The sequence below is a fragment of the Diabrotica virgifera genome, chromosome 2, assembly GCF_917563875.1.
Source record: "Diabrotica virgifera virgifera chromosome 2, PGI_DIABVI_V3a".
NCBI lineage: Eukaryota > Metazoa > Arthropoda > Insecta > Coleoptera > Chrysomelidae > Diabrotica > Diabrotica virgifera.
In genome coordinates this window covers 139545724-139567666 of record NC_065444.1, presented here as the reverse complement: position 1 = coordinate 139567666, position 21943 = coordinate 139545724, and the positions used below count along the sequence as shown (strand labels likewise).

The following is a 21943-nucleotide window of genomic DNA, read 5'->3' as shown; positions in this document are numbered from 1 at the left end:
TATTCAAATAACTATTGCCAATACGCACCAAATAGTGCGAGGCGCCGCACGGCCGCTCAAGTCGAGTGGAAGCTTATAATTAACAATTGACTACTCATCAGAAACTTCAATTTAGGCACTTGCCAACATTAAAAATAATAATTTACACATGAGTCTTTGCTTGAAAAAAAAATGCTTCATTTCGCATTTTTCATATTTTAAATCGCTTAAAACTCAAAATCAACTATTTAGAAAAATGATCTTTTCTGTTAAAAATTACCCAAAAATGCTAAAAACATACTTTCGGTGGCAAAAAGGTGAGGTTTTGAATTTGTTGAAAAAATTGTTAAACAATATCTGCCCAAAAATTTCGCCCAGTGCCCTTCTAATCTGTTTATAGGGGATATTTTTAACAAGAATCCGCAAAGAAACCGAATCAAAACAACCAGACACATGTAGCATTAAATACGGACCTTGGAAGTGTCCTAGAAGAATAATGTTCCGCATAAAAGATATGGGTAGAGAACGTGGAGTTGATCCCAATACGAGAAAAACAAAGTACATAGTAGTAATAGCAACAATTTGTTAGTACAATTGTGGATCGTGTTAGAACATGACCCATGCAGATATGGTTTATTGTGCAAAACATTGGAGCGAATCGATTTGTGCCATAGCTCCTTTTTATTGATAATTTTTTTTTTCAAAAAAAAAATTAAAAGAAAGTCTGCATAATATGCAGAATTTTTATATAATAACGTGATATTTTAGATATTGTCGATGCAGCAAGTGTCAGAGCCGCGGTTCTTCATTTTTTTTAATGAAGATTAAGCGTTTTTTTTTTTGAAAATTAAATGGTCCTGTTGCTAAGGTAAGGTTTATATTCTGCATGCTTGAAAACGTGAGATATCTAGCAGCACTTGTGGTTGTTCCTCAGTTTTCTGATGGCGCTTCAGTAGGAGTGACAAAACATTTTAAAATACATGGGTAGAATAATACCTTAATTTTCCCAACTCCCGAGTTTATTGGGTTCAATTTGTCTCTTCGTAGTTTAAGTTTCATGTCAGCAAATGTATTTTTTATGTTTTTATTTCATCTGTTTTTGATCTTCTCTGGAAGCTTATAAAGCCTTAAGAGCGTAGGCGCAAAAATTTTACGGCTATCCCTATTTTTCTTTCTTTACACGGCAAATTACGTGTTGTAAAATTCTCAATGGTATGGATATTTAAATATTAGTTTTGACAATGACATTCTCATCATTAACTTAGTGATGGCTTTTGAAAGTTCTTGGACGACCATTACTTGTAGCGTAAATTATTAATTCAGTTAATTAATATGATTATTTTTTGTTCACTAACTATGTATTCAACGATTACAATAATTTATTAACTATACAATAAAAATAATAAATAAAAAAAAGAGAAAAAGTGATAAAGTGATTTTTAAATAATATATTGTTACTATAGAGCGCTTAGATAAATGTTGAACACCTTTAACAACAAAATACTTGTATAATCGCGTAAATTATTAATTCAGTTAATTAATATGATTATTTTTTGTTCACTAACTATGTATTCAATGATTACAATAATTTATTAACTATACAATAAAAATAATAAATAAAAAAAAGAGAAAAAGTGATAAAGTGATTTTTTAATAATATATTGTTACTATAGAGCGCTTAGATAAATGTTGAACACCTTTAACAACAAAATACTTGGATCACAGAATATATTCTGGTGTATTCTCTGCTTGGATTTTGCATAAATAATTAACAATAAATACATTATCAATATTATTTAATAAACATCACAAACTATTCCGGAAGCCGTTTCAAATATTTAGTAGCGTTCTTTGTCACTATATTGTCACGAAATTCTGTTCGACTGAATGCGTTGTATGACAAAGATAGAGAATGTTCAATTTGGATTGCATCACCCGGACATGGTGTTAATTTTTTCGAATCCTGAAAAAACTAATAAATATTTTTAAAAATTTAAAAACAGAATCAACAATTACATCATTACCGAGGGTAGGTATAATAAACCAAAAGTTTCTTTTGAATAAGATATCTGAAATTAAAAATCGCATTTAATTTTCTCTTTTTTTTACCCCTGTAACTTGTTAGAATAAACATTATAGAAATTTTAAGAGATTTTATACCCTCGGTTATGATGCAATGTTTTATTCTGCGTTTAAAATTTTCAAAAATACTTTATTTAATATTTTCAAATATACTTAATTAGTTTTCTCAGAATTCGAAAAAAAAATGCATTTAAATAGCATTGGAGCCTAAATTATGCGCCCATCCCCTTAATAAAATCCCATCCCATCCCCGAATAAAAAAAGTTATTTTTAGATACAATAAATAGCGCAATTGCAAAAACAGTCATTTTGGACTTTTCGCGGGCTGTTTTGCAATAAAAAATTAACTAAATAATTATAGTTGCGATAGATCAAATTATAGGTTTTTTAATTTCCTACAACTTTCTATTTGAAAGTTTTTCTCTAAAATGAATATCCTGAGCTGCAGACATAAAAATCTCTAAAAATTGCAAATTTTACAACCTAAAAACGTTATAGATAGACACCCCAAAGTTGGTGCTAATGCTACATTTTCGTAGAAACTATTCCTGACGTCGTACTTAACGCCTGATGGGTTTCAAAAATTCGCGAATTATAACACCCTTTTTCACCTTCAGCCTGGACTAAAACGTAACAAAGTTATATATGTCGGTTCACAATTTATATCTAACCTATTTAACTACATTAGCTAAGTCTTTCTAAAATTCCTCGATGACTAGTTGATGGATATTTAAATAAATTTCAAGTTTTAAAATATACCTGTTGTAAAATTTGAAAATCTACGACTAATACAATTATTGGCAACATCGCAGGAGCTGAGTTGTGTACGCGAAAACGTATATACGGACCCCAAAAATGTTTTATCCTTTTATGGAGTTCACTTGATCCTACATGTTGGTCGGAGTCTACAGAAACCGCTCCTGAGATAATAAAATACACGGTGTATATTCTTCTGGAGTTCGTATAATACCGTTTAGTACGGAGCCATATTAACCGCTAGATGTATATATATACAGAGTTGGGATAAAGTATGGAACCAAGCAAATATCTTTGAAACGAAAAGAACAATATTTAAGAAACTTTGCATGCAAGTACAGTGACGCAAAAGGCATCTGAAGCCTTATTTTTTGTTACTACTCTACTTCCGGTTTCACCGGAAATACCCTTAACTTATTTACTTTAAATTGGACACCATGTGTATTTTTGCACATTTTAAAAGAACTTGTTATTTTTAATTCATACATAACAAGTTTGGAAGAAAAAACTATTAAAACAAGAAATAAATCTCTTTATAGTTAAAAAATAGTTTAATTTATTTAAGTTAGACCAATGATATTAAAAATAAAAAAAATAATTTCAAATGTTGAAAATGTCTGCTGTTTATCTCCTGACTACGTGCAAGTCTATAAATAAATTCGTGAGTCACTTTTTGCAAGATTTCTCCACGTATTCACATTCATCAATTATTCTTTGTCTCAAATCCTGCAAGCATGTTGGTCGCCTAACGTAAGCATGTGATTTTAGATAACTTCAAAGAGAAAAAATCTGACGGGTTGAGGTCCGGAGAACGAGCGGGCCATTCTATGAATCCTCTACGTTCAATGCATCGATTTGGAAAATTTACCTCCAAAAAATTAAAATTTACCATAACCGATTATCATTAATATTTCAATATGATATTTGTCACTTAACTGAACCATTTTTAATACAACTTATTTCTATCAATTAGTTGAGTAACCGGTTTACCTACTATACTAAATTCAAATAAGTCATGCAGTGCATGTAAACAACAATTTTAGTCTACAGTATAGATGGTACTCGTTTATTTCCTACTACGTTGTATTAATACAAAAAATTATCTACAGACACTTTTTAACAAATTTTTTCTACCAGATTTGGTACGTATGAATTAAAAATAACAAGTTCTTTTAAAATCCGCAAAAATATACAGGGTGTCCCATTTAAATTAAAAAAGTTAAGGGTATTTCCGGTGAAACCGGAAGTGGAGTAGTAATAAAAAATATGGCAACAGATGCCTTTTACGTCACTGTACATGCATGCAAAGTTTCATAAATATTGTTCTTTTCGTTTCACAGATATTTGCTTGGTTCCATACTTTATCCCAACCCAGTATATATATATATATATATATATATATATATATATATATATATATATATATATATATATATCAAACAAATGAAATAGAGAATGTGGAAAAATCCCCTTACGAACAATTCACACATCCACCATTTCAGGTTGGGAAAAATTTCTTGAATAGAATCAAAGATCCAAACACCTGTTCTTAGAAATGTGTTTCGCCCTCTTCAACCTCTCTGGGCTTATCAATAAAGATGAGAGGTTGAATATCTTTAGACACATTCCATCAAAAAACAACATTCGAGGCCCAGACATAGCAGGAGCGTATATCTACGCCGCATAATCTGACCATGACAGCCTCACGTTTTAATTCCCTAATTACTATAAGTAAAATATATGTTTGAAAAACAAAAAAACAAAAGATGTAAATCTTTGAAACACACTCAGTGATCAAAAGATCTAAGTTATTGGTTTACCGACCAAACGTAACTAAATCAAACAAATGAAATAGAGAATGTGGAAAAATCCCCTTACGAACAATTCACACATCCACCATTTCAGGTTGGGAAAAATTTCTTGAATAGAATCAAAGATCCAAACACCTGTTCTTAGAAATGTGTTTCGCCCTCTTCAACCTCTCTGGGCTTATCAATAAAGATGAGAGGTTGAATATCTTTAGACACATTCCATCAAAAAACAACATTCGAGACCCAGACATAGCAGGAGCGTATATCTACGCCGCATAATCTGACCATGACAGCCTCACGTTTTAATTCCCTAATTACTATAAGTAAAATATATGTTTGAAAAACAAAAAAACAAAAGATGTAAATCTTTGAAACACACTCAGTGATCAAAAGATCTAAGTTATTGGTTTACCGACCAAACGTAACTAAATCAAACAAATGAAATAGAGAATGTGGAAAAATCCCCTTACGAACAATTCACACATCCACCATTTCAGGTTGGGAAAAATTTCTTGAATAGAATCAAAGATCCAAACACCTGTTCTTAGAAATGTGTTTAGAAATATATATATATATATATATATATATATATATATATATATATATATATATATATTAATTAAACGAAAAGATTTCTCTGGTATACAGAAGAAATCTTTTCCGTAGCGGACGCGAAAATGTAAATTTCAAAGTCTTCATAAAAGACGATGAACGACAAAAGACACCTCTTTGTGTCACAGATTTGTCTACAAAGCCACGTTATTCGCTACACATTCGTCAATAACGGAGAAGAACCGTGATATGAAAGGAAACGGCAATTGCATTTTATTTCAGTTCGACCACCACCGATATTCTACACGACGTGTTTCGAGCTCATGTCAAGCTCTCGTCAGGAACATCTAGGTGGATGGTCGAGGTGTAAGAAAATGCTTTTGGCCTTTCTGGTAATAATAAAATAACCAGACTTCAGTACACTTGGTACGACATCTATATTAATTAAACGAAAAGATTTCTCTGGTATACAGAAGAAATCTTTTCCGTAGCGGACGCGAAAATGTAAATTTCAAAGTCTTCATAAAAGACGATGAACGACAAAAGACACCTCTTTGTGTCACAGATTTGTCTACAAAGCCACGTTATTCGCTACACATTCGTCAATAACGGAGAAGAACCGTGATATGAAAGGAAACGGCAATTGCATTTTATTTCACTTCGACCACCACCGATATTCTACACGACGTGTTTCGAGCTCATGTCAAGCTCTCGTCAGGAACATCTAGGTGGATGGTCGAGGTGTAAGAAAATGCTTTTGGCCTTTCTGGTAATAATAAAATAACCAGACTTCAGTACACTTGGTACGACATCTATATTAATTAAACGAAAAGATTTCTCTGGTATACAGAAGAAATCTTTTCCGTAGCGGACGCGAAAATGTAAATTTCAAAGTCTTCATAAAAGACGATGAACGACAAAAGACACCTCTTTGTGTCACAGATTTGTCTACAAAGCCACGTTATTCGCTACACATTCGTCAATAACGGAGAAGAACCGTGATATGAAAGGAAACGGCAATTGCATTTTATGAGAGAAATTTAACTCCAGAAATTTAAATTTATTTAAACCAGAGAAATCTTTTCGTTTAATTAATATAGATGTCGTACCAAGTGTACTGAAGTCTGGTTATTTTATTATTACCAGAAAGGCCAAAAGCATTTTCTTACACCTCGACCATCCACCTAGATGTTCCTGACGAGAGCTTGACATGAGCTCGAAACACGTCGTGTAGAATATCGGTGGTGGTCGAAGTGAAATAAAATGCAATTGCCGTTTCCTTTCATATCACGGTTCTTCTCCGTTATTGACGAATGTGTAGCGAATAACGTGGCTTTGTAGACAAATCTGTGACACAAAGAGGTGTCTTTTGTCGTTCATCGTCTTTTATGAAGACTTTGAAATTTACATTTTCGCGTCCGCTACGGAAAAGATTTCTTCTGTATACCAGAGAAATCTTTTCATTTAATTAATATAGATGTCGTACCAAGTGTACTGAAGTCTGGTTATTTTATTATTACCAGAAAGGCCAAAAGCATTTTCTTACACCTCGACCATCCACCTAGATGTTCCTGACGAGAGCTTGACATGAGCTCGAAACACGTCGTGTAGAATATCGGTGGTGGTCGAAGTGAAATAAAATGCAATTGCCGTTTCCTTTCATATATATATATATATATATATATATATATATATATATATATATATATATATATATATATATATATTAATGTGATATTCAAAGATCGGTGTGCTCAAAGCACTTGATTAGATAATTAACTAATTAATTAAATTTAATTTTAATGATGCACTTATGATTTAATCACACTATTTAATGCTCTAATCTCAGGGTTTTATATTCTCGTGCTTCAATATCTCCTTTGCTTTACATATGATAAATAAGGTCAAAGATTAACGGAATAAAACACATATATGGTACAAAAGCATCTATTGAAATAAATTCACCCTCAAAATATCCTCTAAAAATAATATTTCCTATTCTGATTATTGAAATAACCCTACCACTATCTAAAGTACTTATTGAAATTTGCGTTATGAATAATTCTACAAAAAAAATAAAACTGTCTCTCGGATGATGAGTTGTCCAAATTCTTGTCTCTGGTCGCCTACAATTTACTCTTAGCAGCCCCCTATGTAGTCAGCAATCTCGCAACAAATTATTGCAAGCCTATTGTCATTAATGACCCCCTACAGATGCACGTATCTTTCAAAAAACAATGCTAGCCTTTTCTCCTCTCGATAAACTGAATCTATTTCTCGTTCCGGCATGCAACGGTGACTCTTGGAATATAAGTAGAACAATATAACTTACAATGCTTTACGTGATGAGCTTCCGTCAGGACACTTATTTCAACAAACTCACAACTATTCACTTATCTGCCTTACTAATTCAGGAGACTCTTAGAGATCACCACTAGTCGACTTAACGATCATTTCACAACTGACTCTTCTTCCACCCTCTAACATTTCGCTAAACTCCCATTCTTCATACCTAGCCCCTCCTTTTTCCTTCTTCACCAATCCGAGTTCCTCAATTTTATCCCCATCTACCTTTCAGATAACAAACACCAATTTTCCCTACCATTAGAAATTTCCTAAAACTAATTACATGCCAATCGGTTTTTTTTTCCTTTCTTAATATCTAAACAAAGATTACATTCATTTAAATTTCTAAATACAATTGTTCCCTCGCCGCAAAAGTCCATTTGGGAAACCCGGTCTCATTGTCCAAACACATAACCACTTTCTTATCATACTAACTGTACAAAGAAAATACTTAATCCCTATTTAAATTTTGTTTACCTACGGCCATCCAAAGATAATTGACTTTCATTTCTTCGAAATGAATTTTGGTATATTTTTATTATATGTTTTAACTTTTCTAAAATATTAAGATCGAAACCATATTAATTCAAATTTTACATATCTTAACAACTCCCCGCCATTTGATTTGCCGAAAAAATTCTGTTATTTATTTAAATGACACAAGTTTTTTTAGGATCAAATTATTCCATTATGTTACCAAACTCTACTCATGATACTTATAAATGTCGTGAATGTTAAAAATACCCCGTATCTTGCCTGTCTCTATATGCACTAATTCATAACTATTTACCCCATTTTCCGTATTGACCCTATATGGACCTTCAAATACCGGCATCAATTTAGCACAAATACCATTTTGTAAATTGGACACCCTCAGTGCCCTCACTAAAACTTTATCCCCTTTCTGGAATGTAACCGGCCTTCTTCTTCGGGTCCTCTCTTGCCTTTGGAGATATTTCTCTCCACTTCGTCTCAATCTTCGTTGAACCACCTCGATCACTTCTTCGTATTGTCTGGGGGCGGTGTCTTCCCACGGTCTCGTAGGCATTGTTCCTTTCATTACATATAAAGGCGTCTCCTTGGTAACCGTATTTGGTGCACAGTTCAAATACGTCTCTATTTCAAACACTTTTCTGTCCCAATGTCGATGATGTTCTTCCGCAGCAATTCTTAGAAATTTTGTGACTTCTTGTATAAAACGCTCTGATGGGTTGCTCTGTGGATGTCGGATGCTTACAAATTTTGTATTTATGCCTCTCTCTCTTAATTCCCCTTTAAAACGGTCATTCCTAAAGTATGTCGCATTGTCCAACAAAATATTGTCTGGTCTTCCCACTGTTTCGATAAAATCGTCTATCTTCCGAAGTATTTCAGCTCCTTTCGTGGTTCTACATGGGTACAGTTTTAAATACTTTGAGAAAACATCCACCATAACTAATATGTGTTTATTCCTCTGTGTTGTTGTTATTAAATCGCTCAACATATCAATGGCGACAATATCCAGTTTCTTCCGAGCTATGACGTTTTTTGTGATGTTTTCGTTTTTGAAATTCTTACTTTTACACTTTTGGCATGTCTCGCAATTTCGAGTCATCTCTTTGGCTATTGTATAGTCCTGTCGACAAATGTAGTTCTCCCTGAACATAAGCCACACCTTCCTGCTTCCAATGTGTCCGTTGTCACAGTGTAATTTTGCTAAAACTTCTTTTGCCATCTGTTCCGTGATTACATATAGTTCTTTACCATCGACCCTCTTAAAATATAAGTTATCTTCTTGTTCGGCCCTTTGCTTTTCTCTTTCATCCAGTTGTTCCTGATTTTCCCTGATCTGAGCCAAAGAAAATAAGCCTGCTTCTTCTCTCATTATGTTCATGCCAACGTGGAGAGTTTTGTGGTCCTCTTTGCGGAATTGTTCATCTCTCGTCAACGCATCAGCCAAGATATTGTCAGTTCCTTTGATATATTTAAATTCAAAATCATACTCTTGAAGTAAAAGAATGCCCCTATGAATTCTATTATTTACCAGCCTATTTTTCATTATATGTACCAAAGCTGCATGGTCTGTTTCAACGGTGAATTTTGCCCCTAGTAGGTAAAACCGTAATTTATTTACACAAAATAACACACTGGCGAACTCTAATTCAGTAACGCTGTACTTTCTCTCATATGTTTTGGTTACACGGGAGACAAAACAGATTGGCACCTCTACATCGTCTTGGATCTGTGATAACACCCCTGCGAATTTTGTTATGGAAGCATCGGTCCGGAGAATGAAAGGTTGATCATATCTTGGGTGGTGTACTCTTACAGCTGTGGAGAAAGCTCCTTTTAAATTTTTGAAAGCCATTTCTTGTTCCGTTCCCCATTTCCACCTAACATTTTTCTTAAGTAATGCTATCAACGGTATTTCTTTTGTGCTGATGTCTGGTATTAGTTTTTTGAAATAGTTTACCATTCCCAAAAATCCCCGCAATGTTTTTAAATTGGTTGGCCTAGCGTAGTTATTTATAATTTCGATTCTATCTTCTGCAAGACTAATCCCTTTTGTGTCTAATTTGAATCCTAAATACAGTATTTCCTTTTGGAAAAACTGACACTTTTGAATATTTAATTTCAATCCCGCTTGATCCAGTTCTTCTAGCACAGTGTGAATATGTCGTAGATGGCTTGTTATATCTGGTGAGAAAATTAATAAATCATCTATGTAATGTACAACAAATTCTTCATGCCTATTTAAGATTGTGTTCAATGCGCGAACCAAAGCAGCGCATGCACTCTGTAGGCCAAATGGTACCACCCTAAATCGGTATACCACTCCGTCGATCGAAAAAGCGGTATAATTTCGACATTTCTCTGCCAAAGGTATTAACCAAAAACTATGTTTCAAATCGATTTTGGAAAAAATGTGTGACCCTGTGATTCGTCCAAATATGGCTTCGATGTTCAAAGGCGCTTCGTATTGCGCGATTGTGTGTGAATTAATGTTTCTTGCATCTAAACATAATCGCAAATCACCACTCGATTTTTTAACGCATACTATCGGGTTGATATATGGAGAGTCACATCTTTCTATCACCTTGTCTTCGATCATTTTTTCAATTTCCTGTCCGACGCTTTGCCTGTATTTATACGGGATTGGATATGTCTTGGATTTAAAATTTTCTAAGTTTTTAACTTTAAAAGAATGTTCATAATTTTTAGCCACTCGGCTTTCTTCATTAATCAAATCTCCATAATTTTCTAGAATCTTCTCTACTTCCTTTTCCATGTTTTCTCCACATTTTAATTTTCTTTCATCCTCATTTTGTTCGCATGTGTTCACTGTCCATAATATTTCTTCATAAAATTCTGGATTCTCGTCCATTATTGCCATTTCTTCTCTGTCCTCATCCTTTATTTCTTCTTCTGTTTTTTTTTTATCTTCAATTTCCATTTGGTATCCCGAGCACCATGTTTCTACTGCTTTCATTTCTCTTATGAGAACTTCCTTTTCTTCCTGCTTCCTTTCTGTTTTATCGTCGATTGCCGACAATTCTTCCGTATCTTCGATTTCCTGTCTTTCTCTTGTATCCACCGTGTTTTCCTTCTTTCTTTTTGAACTCTTCTTCTTTTTCTTCCTTCTTTTTTTTTCTGGTTGATTTTTTTCTTGTACTTTCGGTTTTTCCTCTACAGTCATATTGATTTCTTTATGTTTTTCCTGTTCATTTATCTTTTCAACAATTATTTTCCTCTCTATTTCCGTTTCTTCTTCTATGTTGTCTGGTTCTGCTCTGATTTCCAGTTTATTCTCCGAAAAATTTATGGTGATATGTTTTTCACTCAATTCATCAATTCCCGCTATCATATCATGGTTTAAATCTTCGATCACCACACATTGCATAATATAGTATTTGTCTCCCACTCTGATCCGCACTCCCAAACCTTCATTTACTGTCGTCAATTTTTTGTTGTTTGCACCCACTAAAGCAACCCTAGGAATTTTATACACAAATCTGTCCAAATTTAATTCTTTTACTAGTTTCTTATTGATTAACGATATCTACGATCCAGAATCAATCAAAATTTTAATCGCTTTATGTTTTATAAATGCATCTAAGAATATTAAATTTGAATTAGAACTTTGTCTTTCATTTCCCGCCAACTGTATAAACTCTCTCGGATGACAAAATATACCGGAGAGTTGTTTATGTTTGTTCAGTGGATGCTTTATTGAAAATCCTGTCTGGATTCATTGCATACATCTTCTTCCTCGTTTTCTATTGTTACATGATTCATCTCCCTTCTATTTTGTCGTTGGAAATTCTGATTGTTTCTACCGTCCCTTTGTTCGTTCGTATTCCTAGTCGGAGGATTTTGTGCATCTCTGTTTCTGTTGTGATTTTCATATGTTCTATTTTTTTTGTGATTCCTGTTATCATAATTTTGTTGTCTATTGTAATTTTGGTATTCTCTCGGCCTATCTTCGTTTGTTGATTGGGCATGTCGGTTTCTCTGGTCATAATTTGATTGATACCTTCTTGCCGGTCCATTATATTGTTCATGTTGTCTTCTGTTTCGCATTTCTCTTCTTTTTGCTTCCCTTACTTGAAGGAATTGGCACAAACTATCAATATCTTGATAGTTTCTCAAAATCACGTGGTCCTCCAGCGTTTCTTCGAAATGTCTGCTTATCATTTCTACCAGTTGTTCGGTAGAGTATTTGTAGTCTAGATATTTGGAATTGTTATATATCTGCAAAGCATATCTTTCTTCCGATATTCCCATTTTCTCGTGATATCTTCCATTCTGTAGCTCTTGGTTGATTTCCCTCTGTTTAACTTTCCCCCAGAAATAGTTGAGAAATTTATTTTCGAAATCTGTCCAATTTTCAAACTCATCTTCTTTACTTTCATACCATAACGCTGCTCCTTCTTTCAGATGGTTTCTAATTGTTTCTTTGCAGTCGTCAAAATATCTAATATGTTGCAATTTGGTTTTCAAATTTTTAACAAATGGTACTGGGTGTGTTTTTCTAATATCCCCTCCAAATTGTATTTTCGCGTCGCTTGTACCAAGGATAATCATTTCCCTTCTTTCTCCACAATTCTGTTGATTCTTGAGTTCCGCAATTTGTTTTTCGTTTTGCTTAAATTTTTCTTCTATTTCTCGCCTGTCTTCTTGTATTGCATTTTCAAATTTGCTTTCTAACTGTTCTAATTCCATCTTCTGCACAGTCTTAATATCCTTCATTTTAGTTTCTATTTCTTCTCGTTGCATCTTCAGTTTCCTTTCTGTTTCTTCTCTAACTTTTTCTAAACAGGCTTTCACTTCATTTTCATATTTTTCCAAATGCTTTTCCAATTTGCCATCATTCTCTTCCAATTTCTGTTCTATTCTCTGTGATATTTCTCTTTGTGTTTCTTCCATTTTTTGTTGTGTTATTTCCATGGCTCGTTTTGCTTCCTGTTGATTTTTCTCTATTTTTTGTTGTGTTTCTTCCATGGCTCGTTTTGATTCCTGTTGATTTTCTTGCATTGTCCTTTTTGTTTCCTGTTGATTTCTATCCATTTGTTGTGATTGGAGTTGCATCAGTTGCAATAGTTTCTCTATTCCTGTTAATTCCTGTTCTTTTCTCTCCATAATCGTTGTATCTCCTTCATTACCCAATCCTTCTTCAACAATTTTTTCCTCTTCTCTGTTATTCTCTCTGCTTTCTTGCATTTTGCTTTGCCTCCTTGTGGTCGACATGTTGTTTCTTTTTGTTACTGTTTTCTTTGTCCCCGCCAAATGTGAAATTTTACAACACTCTATAAGTTGCAGAACACGACAAATATTTCTCCCCAAATTTAATAAATTTTCGCCACAAATATCAAATATGCAATCAGTAAATTTCAAAATAAATATCAAATGTACGATTGGTAAAAATATTAAATAATTCAATAGCAGTAAATATCAACTACCTACGATCAATCCATAAATCAAAAATATTTTTACACCTGGAAAAATTGTCAAATTATCTCTGGATCACCTGTAGTTATTCCTTATCTCTTTCCCTACCATCAAATGCAAAGCTGCGATATTTTTTAAGCCACCACGTTCTGGGCTCCAGTTAATGTGATATTCAAAGATCGGTGTGCTCAAAGCACTTGATTAGATAATTAACCATATTAATTCAAATTTTACATATCTTAACAATATATATATATATATATATATATATATATATATACGTCTTCATATCAAGGCGAGATCTGACTAAATCGAGGACAACCCGAGATCCACCAATAGGAAATTAATTATTGGAGTATATTGTTCATAACTATCTTTATAATTAACATATTAGTCATGGCACACTTAGAGGGGAAAATATTTTTAAACTTAAATTTTTCTGATAAATTTACAGCGAAACGAGATCCGTAGCTGAAAAGGAAAGGGGAAGACTGATATACGGAATTTTAGATATTTACCGATCAACGTGAGATCACACACTGATGCCAGCTCTAAAGAGTATTAGTCGAGCGACCAGAGCTCGTGTTGTATTGCATATTTTCCACGATATACAGACACAGACGATAGATAATGTACATAGTGGGCGGAGACCATGACGGCAGCAACAGAGTTATCTCGAATTCTTTATGTAACTTTTAAGTATCGCTTCTTTCATGTCTTCAACGTCTACCGTTGTTTTCTTTAAATTTTGAATTTATTGTGTATAAACTAGGTATATCTACTACCCCTTTCAACTATATAGATTTACCTTTCAGAAAGTCCCTTAGTTTTGTTACATACATAAGGGTGTGAATAAAGAAAAATACTTCACAAATAATAACCATTTAATAATGATAATTTGCAATATAATATTTTAAAACTATACATTACTATTCTTAAAAAACACTTACTACTAAACAAAAATGTAATTATTAGATTCTTAAATAATATAAATTGTTACAAAATAATTTAAATGATTGCTTGTTTTAAAAATACATTACAAAAAAGTACAAATTTTTATAATGATTAAAATTTAAAAAATATAATAACTCAAGTAGTCCAGAGAAATAAGATTTTTCTCGTGACACATCTGCCTCCAGGCCGAAACCAAATTTTTTGAGTAGAATGGACATCTATATTAATAACCTATATGTTTCCTGCAGCCGATTTTGATGATATAAACAAATGAAGATCAAAAAACGATAACTTGTCGCTTTTTTCGTCTATTACCAAAAAGTTAAGAATTCTAAACAAATTTGAGAGTAAGAAACTCATAATCCGTATAAAAAACTTCAATATGGCGTTCGCTGGATATGTCTATCCTTATTGGTTCCTTAGAAAATTGCAAAATAAATCATGAATTTTGAGTTTTTTTAAATATTCATAACTTATGTAAAAATTAACTTAAAACCCTTGCTTAAATTATATTTGAAATTTCAAAGCAATTGGTCAAATAGTTTAAAAGTTATTTAATTTGTTTATCCCAAATTCATTTTTTTTTGCAACGCTATGAGTCAGAAAATTATGAGGTTACAGTAATACTTCGGACAGTTTATGAAAGAAGAACATTTATACTATTGTAAATAAAAATTTACTAGTAAATGTTGCATTTACTAGTAAATAAAAATTGATATAACTTTATTTGTTGTGACTTTTTTCCAAACATAGGGCCGTAGAAAAAATATTGTTCCTAACTCATGCGGAAAGTATCTTTCCCGCACTCGACTGCTTACCCGAACGACGCGATAGCCTCGACTGTCAACGGCAGTCGCGTGCGGGAAAGTATCACTTTCCGCAATAGTTAGGAAAATAACTATTTTCTGCGAGCTTGCAAAAATGTCTACTTTCGCGCACGCATTTTAGTTTAGAAAGTTTTACTTTTCCGCACGCATTTTACTTTTCCGCACGCCTTTTACTTTTGCACACTGAATTTAGATATTTTAATAAGGCAATTATAATACATGCAATAAACTAATATTCAGATATTATTTACTATTTTATTTCAAATGTATTTTATTGTGTTGCTGTTTTAATGAAATTAACGCAACAATTCGATGAAATAAAATTATTTTGACATAATATTCGAAAGTCAAATCAGTAGACAATAACAGTCGTTTTGAATCGTCGTCATGGAAACCAAGATCGTCGTCATGCTAACCAATTATATTGAAAGTTTGGTTTTGACAAAGTTGTCAAAGAATAATTTTGTGTATATATTTTCACTAGTAATACCACTAGAGGTCAAATTATTTCCGGAAATTTTTTTGAGATCATGAATATTTTGAAAATTTCCCGAGTCGCAGACGAGGGAAATTTTCTAAAAATATTCATGATAAAAAAAAAATTTCCGGATATTAATTTAACTTCGCGTGGTATTCGGTAAGAAAATTCCACACCAAATTTGCATTTGAAAATCCAAAGCTGCATGAACAGATTAATAGCGCGCCATAGCTTTGTCAGCAATTATTTAGGCTTTCAAATTCGTAATTTCTACTCATTGTAGTTGCATGGGAATACCATTTCAAGATAGAAAATAGTATATTCTTCAATTTTACATAAGTTTTGACTAACTACAAGTGATAGAAAATTATTTTTTGGCGTTTTATTTTAAATTATGTAAACAAATAAAAACCAGTCTGTCAAAAATGTTCTGTTATTGTAAACGTCAAAAAATTTCCACTATAATTCGCTGTTGGGTACCCCACGAGCAAAAAAATTCCGATAAAATACCTCCGTTGCCATGGTGATCTGTCAAAATAACATATTTTGATTGGTTCAAAATTACAGGTGTGGAATTTTCATATTAATTCAATTAATTGATTAAGATTTGGTCATTTTTTAAACGCTCGTAGAAAAAATGTTGTTCCTAACTCTTGCGGAAAGTCCCTTTTCTGCACTCGACTGCTTGCCGAACTCCGCTTCGCGTCGTTCGGCAAACTGCAATTGCGTGCGCAAAAGTATGACTTTCCGCAAGTTATTAAAATAACGTTAAGATTACTTTACCTACATTAAAATGTAGTTAAGATGTAAATTAAGATAACAAAATTAAAAACACAATGAGTCGAATACAAAAAAATAACATGATACAAGAAGTGATTCAGGTTAAAAGAGTCGTAAATTCAAGAAAATTATTAATTTACGATTAATTTAAAATAGCTTTCTAGCAAGTTTCGCTTTATCGGTGATGTCAACGATTATCATGTTTATTTGAGTGTTGCTTATGGCGAATGGATTTAGTGTCCGCAGTCATATAAACCCAAATAAACAACAACGAGTGTTGCTTACAACAAAAAATCCGGTGGATGGTTTTTGTTTATAATTCCAAATGTAATTTAATCTACTTCAACAAAAATTTATGAAGGAACAACAACATTTGTCTATTTTTATGAACCAAGTTGTTATTTCAGGAAATTCTTCTTCATAAAATGTCTTGTGACTTTTGATCAGTTGTCGTTTTAAAGAACTAGTTCCACTATTTGTCATTTTATAACGTTTTTCTATAACGTGCACTTTGCAATTTTCATTGTTTTCGTATTTATATGTACATAGTTCTCTGTAAATTGACTATTGACCTGTTTTCAGGTCGATACTTTGGGTATTCAAAGAAAAAATCAGGTTTCCTTTACCAAAAGGAATTATAAACCTTTCAGTAGTGCCTTAAAAAAGGCACCATATGCTTCACCGGAATCGAACATACAATTTCTATTACTATTGTATTAGATTAGACGATTTATTACTCCTGGCTTGGTGACGAGCCAAAAATATACACTTGCAAGGTCCTTCTTCTTCGAAACCATTTTTGCCAATGTAATGGTAATATAAAATATATATAATGGTCAATAACTTCCACATAAGAGAAATTTCCAAGAAATTTCTGAAATTTTAGTCTGACAAGGAGTCTCCTAACCGAAAAAGAGTCAATGTCTAAAAACAGAGATTTCTCATTAATGAGCGAATTAAAAGTGGGACGAGAGGAATGAACCGTTTTGATTGAAAAACTTATTAAATAGTCGACATCATTCGAAATTTGCTCAAAAATCAGGTGATCCTTCTATACACATGTTTTTTGAAAGTGTTGCCAAAGAATATATAGTGAGGCTATATATTCGTTGGTGTTGTTTCGCGATATGTACTTTCTTCTAAATATTATGAACTATAACTTAACTAATTTGTGCCTTGTGCTGATGCAGAGTACATGTTATGTTCAGACCTGTCCAAATAAGTCATTACAAAATGCGGTATCTCAATTAGAATTGGAAATATAGTTATTTTCCTAACAGGTGCAGAAAGTCATACTTTTCCGCACGCGACTGCAGTTTGACGAACGACGCGAAGCGGGAGTTCGGCAAGCAGTCGAGTGCGGAAAAGAGACTTTCTGCAAGAGTTAGGAACAATATTTTTTCTACGAGCGTGTAAAAATGTCTACTTTCGCGCACGCGTTTTAGTTTAGAAAGTTTTACTTTTCCGCACGCATTTTACTTTTCCGCACGCCTTCTACTTTTCCGCACTGAATTTAGATATGTTAATATGGCCTTAAAGTAATTATAATACATGCAATAAATTAAGATTTAGATATTATTTACTAATTTATTTCAAATATATCTTATTGTGTTCATGTTTTAATGAAATTAACGCGAGAATTCGATGAAATAAAAATAATTTTGACATAATATTCGAAAGTTTAATCAGTAGACAATACCAGTGGTTTTGAATCGTCGTCATGGAAACCAAGATCGCCGTCATGCTAACCAATTATACTGAAATTTTGCTTTTGACAACCTTGTCAAAGAATTAATTTGTGACTCAAAAGACTCGTAGAAAAAACACATTGCGCAATATGATATTCAAACTTCAAACTGTTTGAAGAAGTTTGATTTCAAGTCAAATCTACATTATCAAATTCAAGTCAACTCAAACTTTTTTACAAAAAGAGATTGGTGTTCAAATCAAGTCAAGTTTGTTGAGTAAAATCAAACTAGTTTGACTTGATGCATCTCTAATATCTGCCATAAATTGAAGGACTCCAGTATTCAATCCGAATATGTTTCAACGTAAATGTAAAAGAAGTTGTTTTAAAGTAAAAATGTGTAGAGACACTAACGGTGAAATTCTACATGACAAAAACTCAGTTCTTAATAGATGAACACAACATTTCAGCGAACATCTAAATATAAACAATATTGAAGAAGGTTACAACATAGAAAATCAACAAAATCTACATCATCAACTACACACTGAAGACCCAACAAGAGAAGAAGTATCAACTGCCATCCTAAAACTCAAAGACAATAAAGCCCTGAATCTGTTCTGAACTGTATAAAAAAGGTGGTGATCACTTGCAGCAATCCATAAATTAATAGTACTGATATGGCAGAATGAACTGGCTCCAGAAAAGGGAATAATATTATGTCCGTTGCATAAAAAGGTGATCAACTGGATTGTCAACTATAGAGGCATTACTCTACTAGCATCTACGTATAAAATCTTCGGCAATGTATTGTTTGAAAGACTGAAACTTTTCACAAAGGATATTGTTGGTCAATATCAATGCGGATTCACTGCTGGAAAGTCAACTATACATCAAATTCAAGCACATAGACAGATTCTAGAAAAATCAATAGAATATAACATAGATACCCACCATCTCTTCGTCGACTTCAAAGCAGCCTATGACAGTGTTAAAAGAACTGCATTATATAATGCAATGATTGACTTTGGGATCCCACCGAATTTGGTTAAGTTGACCCAACTAACAATGCAAAATGTAAGCTCGTGCGTTAGAATTCAAGGAGAAAACTCGACATTCTTTGTCATTAATAATGGTCTAAGACAGGGGACGAGCTGGCGTGTCTCCTCTTTAATATTCCTTGGAAAAAGTAGTGAGAAAATTAAATATTAGAATGAATGGTACTATTTTTAAAGATCGACGCAAATTCTCGCATTCGCTGACGATATAGTTATAGTGGGCAAAAGTGTGAGAGACATGGTGCAGAATTTTACAAGACTTGCGGACGCGGCAAGTGAATTAGGACTTGTGATAAACGAGGAAAAAACCAAATATATGTTGGTTTCTAAAAACTCCCGAAATATCGAACAAAGAATTCAAATTAACAACCATACCTTTGAGCAAGTCAAGGAATTCACATATCTTGGGTCGCTAGTAAACTCAATAAACACGACAAGCGACGATATAAAAAGACGCATAGCAATAGCAAACAGAACTCTACACGGTATCCAGAAATATTTAAAAAATAAAAATAATAATTTAAATCCTTAATAAGACCGGTTTTGATATATGGGGTTGAAACGTGGACCTTATCTCAAGATGATGAAAGACTATTTTTGAGAGAAAAATTCTTAGAAAGATTTTTGGGGCCGTAAACGAAAATGGGCTATGGCGTCGAAGATACAACTTTGAACAATATCAGTTATACACCGATCCAGATATTGTGAAATTCGTTAGAAGAAAGTGCAGAGACTTAGATGGGCTGGACACATTGCTAGAATGCCAGATCACGAATACACTAAGAAATTAACCTTTTCAAAACCAGAGGGCACAAGAAGTAGAGGATGACCACGAAAAAGATGGATTGATGATGTAGAAGAAGACCTAAAGATTTTAGGGGTCAGAAGATGGAAGGAAGTTGCCAGGAGTCGGCAGGAGTGGCGACTTCTTTGCGAGCAGGCCAAGATCCACAACGGATTGTCGAGCCACGTATGATGATGATGTTTCAACTTACATGTGGGTTGATCATTTGAGTGAGTGTGGTTTATGTAAACCATCAGACACTCTTGTTATATATTGAGCAACTGGAGACAAATTTTCGTTCAACAAATGATGATTCCATTTTGGTATTTTGCCGATTTAAAGCAATAGTACCTTTTAATACTAGAATACTTCGTAATTTAATCGTCAAATGTCAAAATGCTTAAAAATTAAAGACAAAAAAGATAAAATAATCGTTGACCTACCCAAAAGGACGCATATCACTACTAGAATTTCACAACTGAGGAAATCGATTTATTTCTGGAAGATAAATAAACATACCGGTTTCTTTTTTCTAAATAGTGTTTTTATGAAAAAAAATTTCAAATTCAACAAACGAAAAATTTTCAAATCGATTTTTCTAGAAAATGGTGCATCCTACCGACTTAAAATAAGAATACCTTTTAGTACTAGAAAACCTCACAATTTAATAATCCAATGTAAAAAATGCTTAAAAAAGTTAAATGCAAAAAAAGTTATGCGTTAAAATAACCGACGCCCTACCCAAAACGGGCGCCTATGACCCGTACTAGAAATTCGTAATTGATGTAATCGATTTATCTCTGGAAGATAAATAAGCGTACCAGTTTTCGTTTTTCTAAATAGAAGTGTTCTGGAGAAGCTCCCTTAGTAGGCATTTTCGGATTAGGAGATTTGGGTTAAATTGTCTTAAAATTATCTGAAGAATCTCCGGTATTCGTTTGTCGGGAGAGTTTCTAGACACTCTGTATATTAAAAAATATTCCCTTGGAATCTTAATATAGTATAGTACGTGAACAACATAGTTGGTCCCTTAATTATAAAATGAGATGCAAAATAGTTTTGTGTTAATAACTCTCAATCAAATTGAACGCGGTTAGCTTTATTTTGTAGGTCTTTTAAAAGCGATTAAGTTTTTGACATTTTTTGTAAAACGAACAGTGGAGAAGATATCTGAAGAAAAATTGTAAAAAAATAATACTACAAATAAACAATGTTCCCGAAATTTGTATCCCCGTATCCCAATTGTTCCCGTACTTACCAACGTGTTCAACGTAAGTATTACTAAAAAATTACTTAAAATCATCTAACCCCTAAAAATGTCATCAAAACGACGATTCTGAAGCTCTTCCGACTGGATAAAAGAAGCTATTATGGATTCAAACAAAAGTTGTGTATTTTTAACTCTAAATTTCAACTATTTAATTAAAAATAAAGGGTTCCAGTTGAAAATTTAAAGTTGCTACACCCACCGCGTTCGCAGGCAGATTAAGAACCGTGCTATTGCATAAGTATATAGATTTTGAAAAACCATTAAAAAAGCCTTCTTAACAGAGCCCTTTAATAATGTAAATATTCTTATTGAAGCTACAAATAAGCCGAGGGAGACAACTGACCGTAAAATTCATTTGCGATGTTTCCAAATTTATCGGATCTCGATTTGTCGACAAAATGTATATATAGCATATATACATCCGATCGCGCGCGCTGCCCTCTAGAGCAGACTTAGTGGAACTACTGCAATATAAAAATCACCAAAAGGAGTGCAAAATGAGGTCCAGACAAAAATCAATTTCCTTGTACCCCCAACATTGTTACATCGAGATGTCACTATATACACGTGAATACAAGGTGAGATCCAAAATCGGATCTCGCCTTGCAAAACGGATCTCATCTTGTATAGCTTATGATACAAACGGATCTC

The 21943-nt window shown here is 33.1% G+C and overlaps 1 protein-coding gene across 1 annotated transcript in view; it reads left to right on the top strand.

The window, feature by feature from the left end:
• LOC114344837 (phosphatidylinositol 4,5-bisphosphate 3-kinase catalytic subunit beta isoform) overlaps nucleotides 1–21943 on the top strand; it is a 998515-nt gene that overhangs the window by 742700 nt on the left and 233872 nt on the right. The window contains exon 10 of the mRNA XM_050644876.1: nucleotides 18945–19257. Within this exon, the coding sequence (XP_050500833.1) occupies nucleotides 18945–19257 (313 nt within the window). The remainder of the gene's footprint in view (nucleotides 1–18944; nucleotides 19258–21943) is intronic.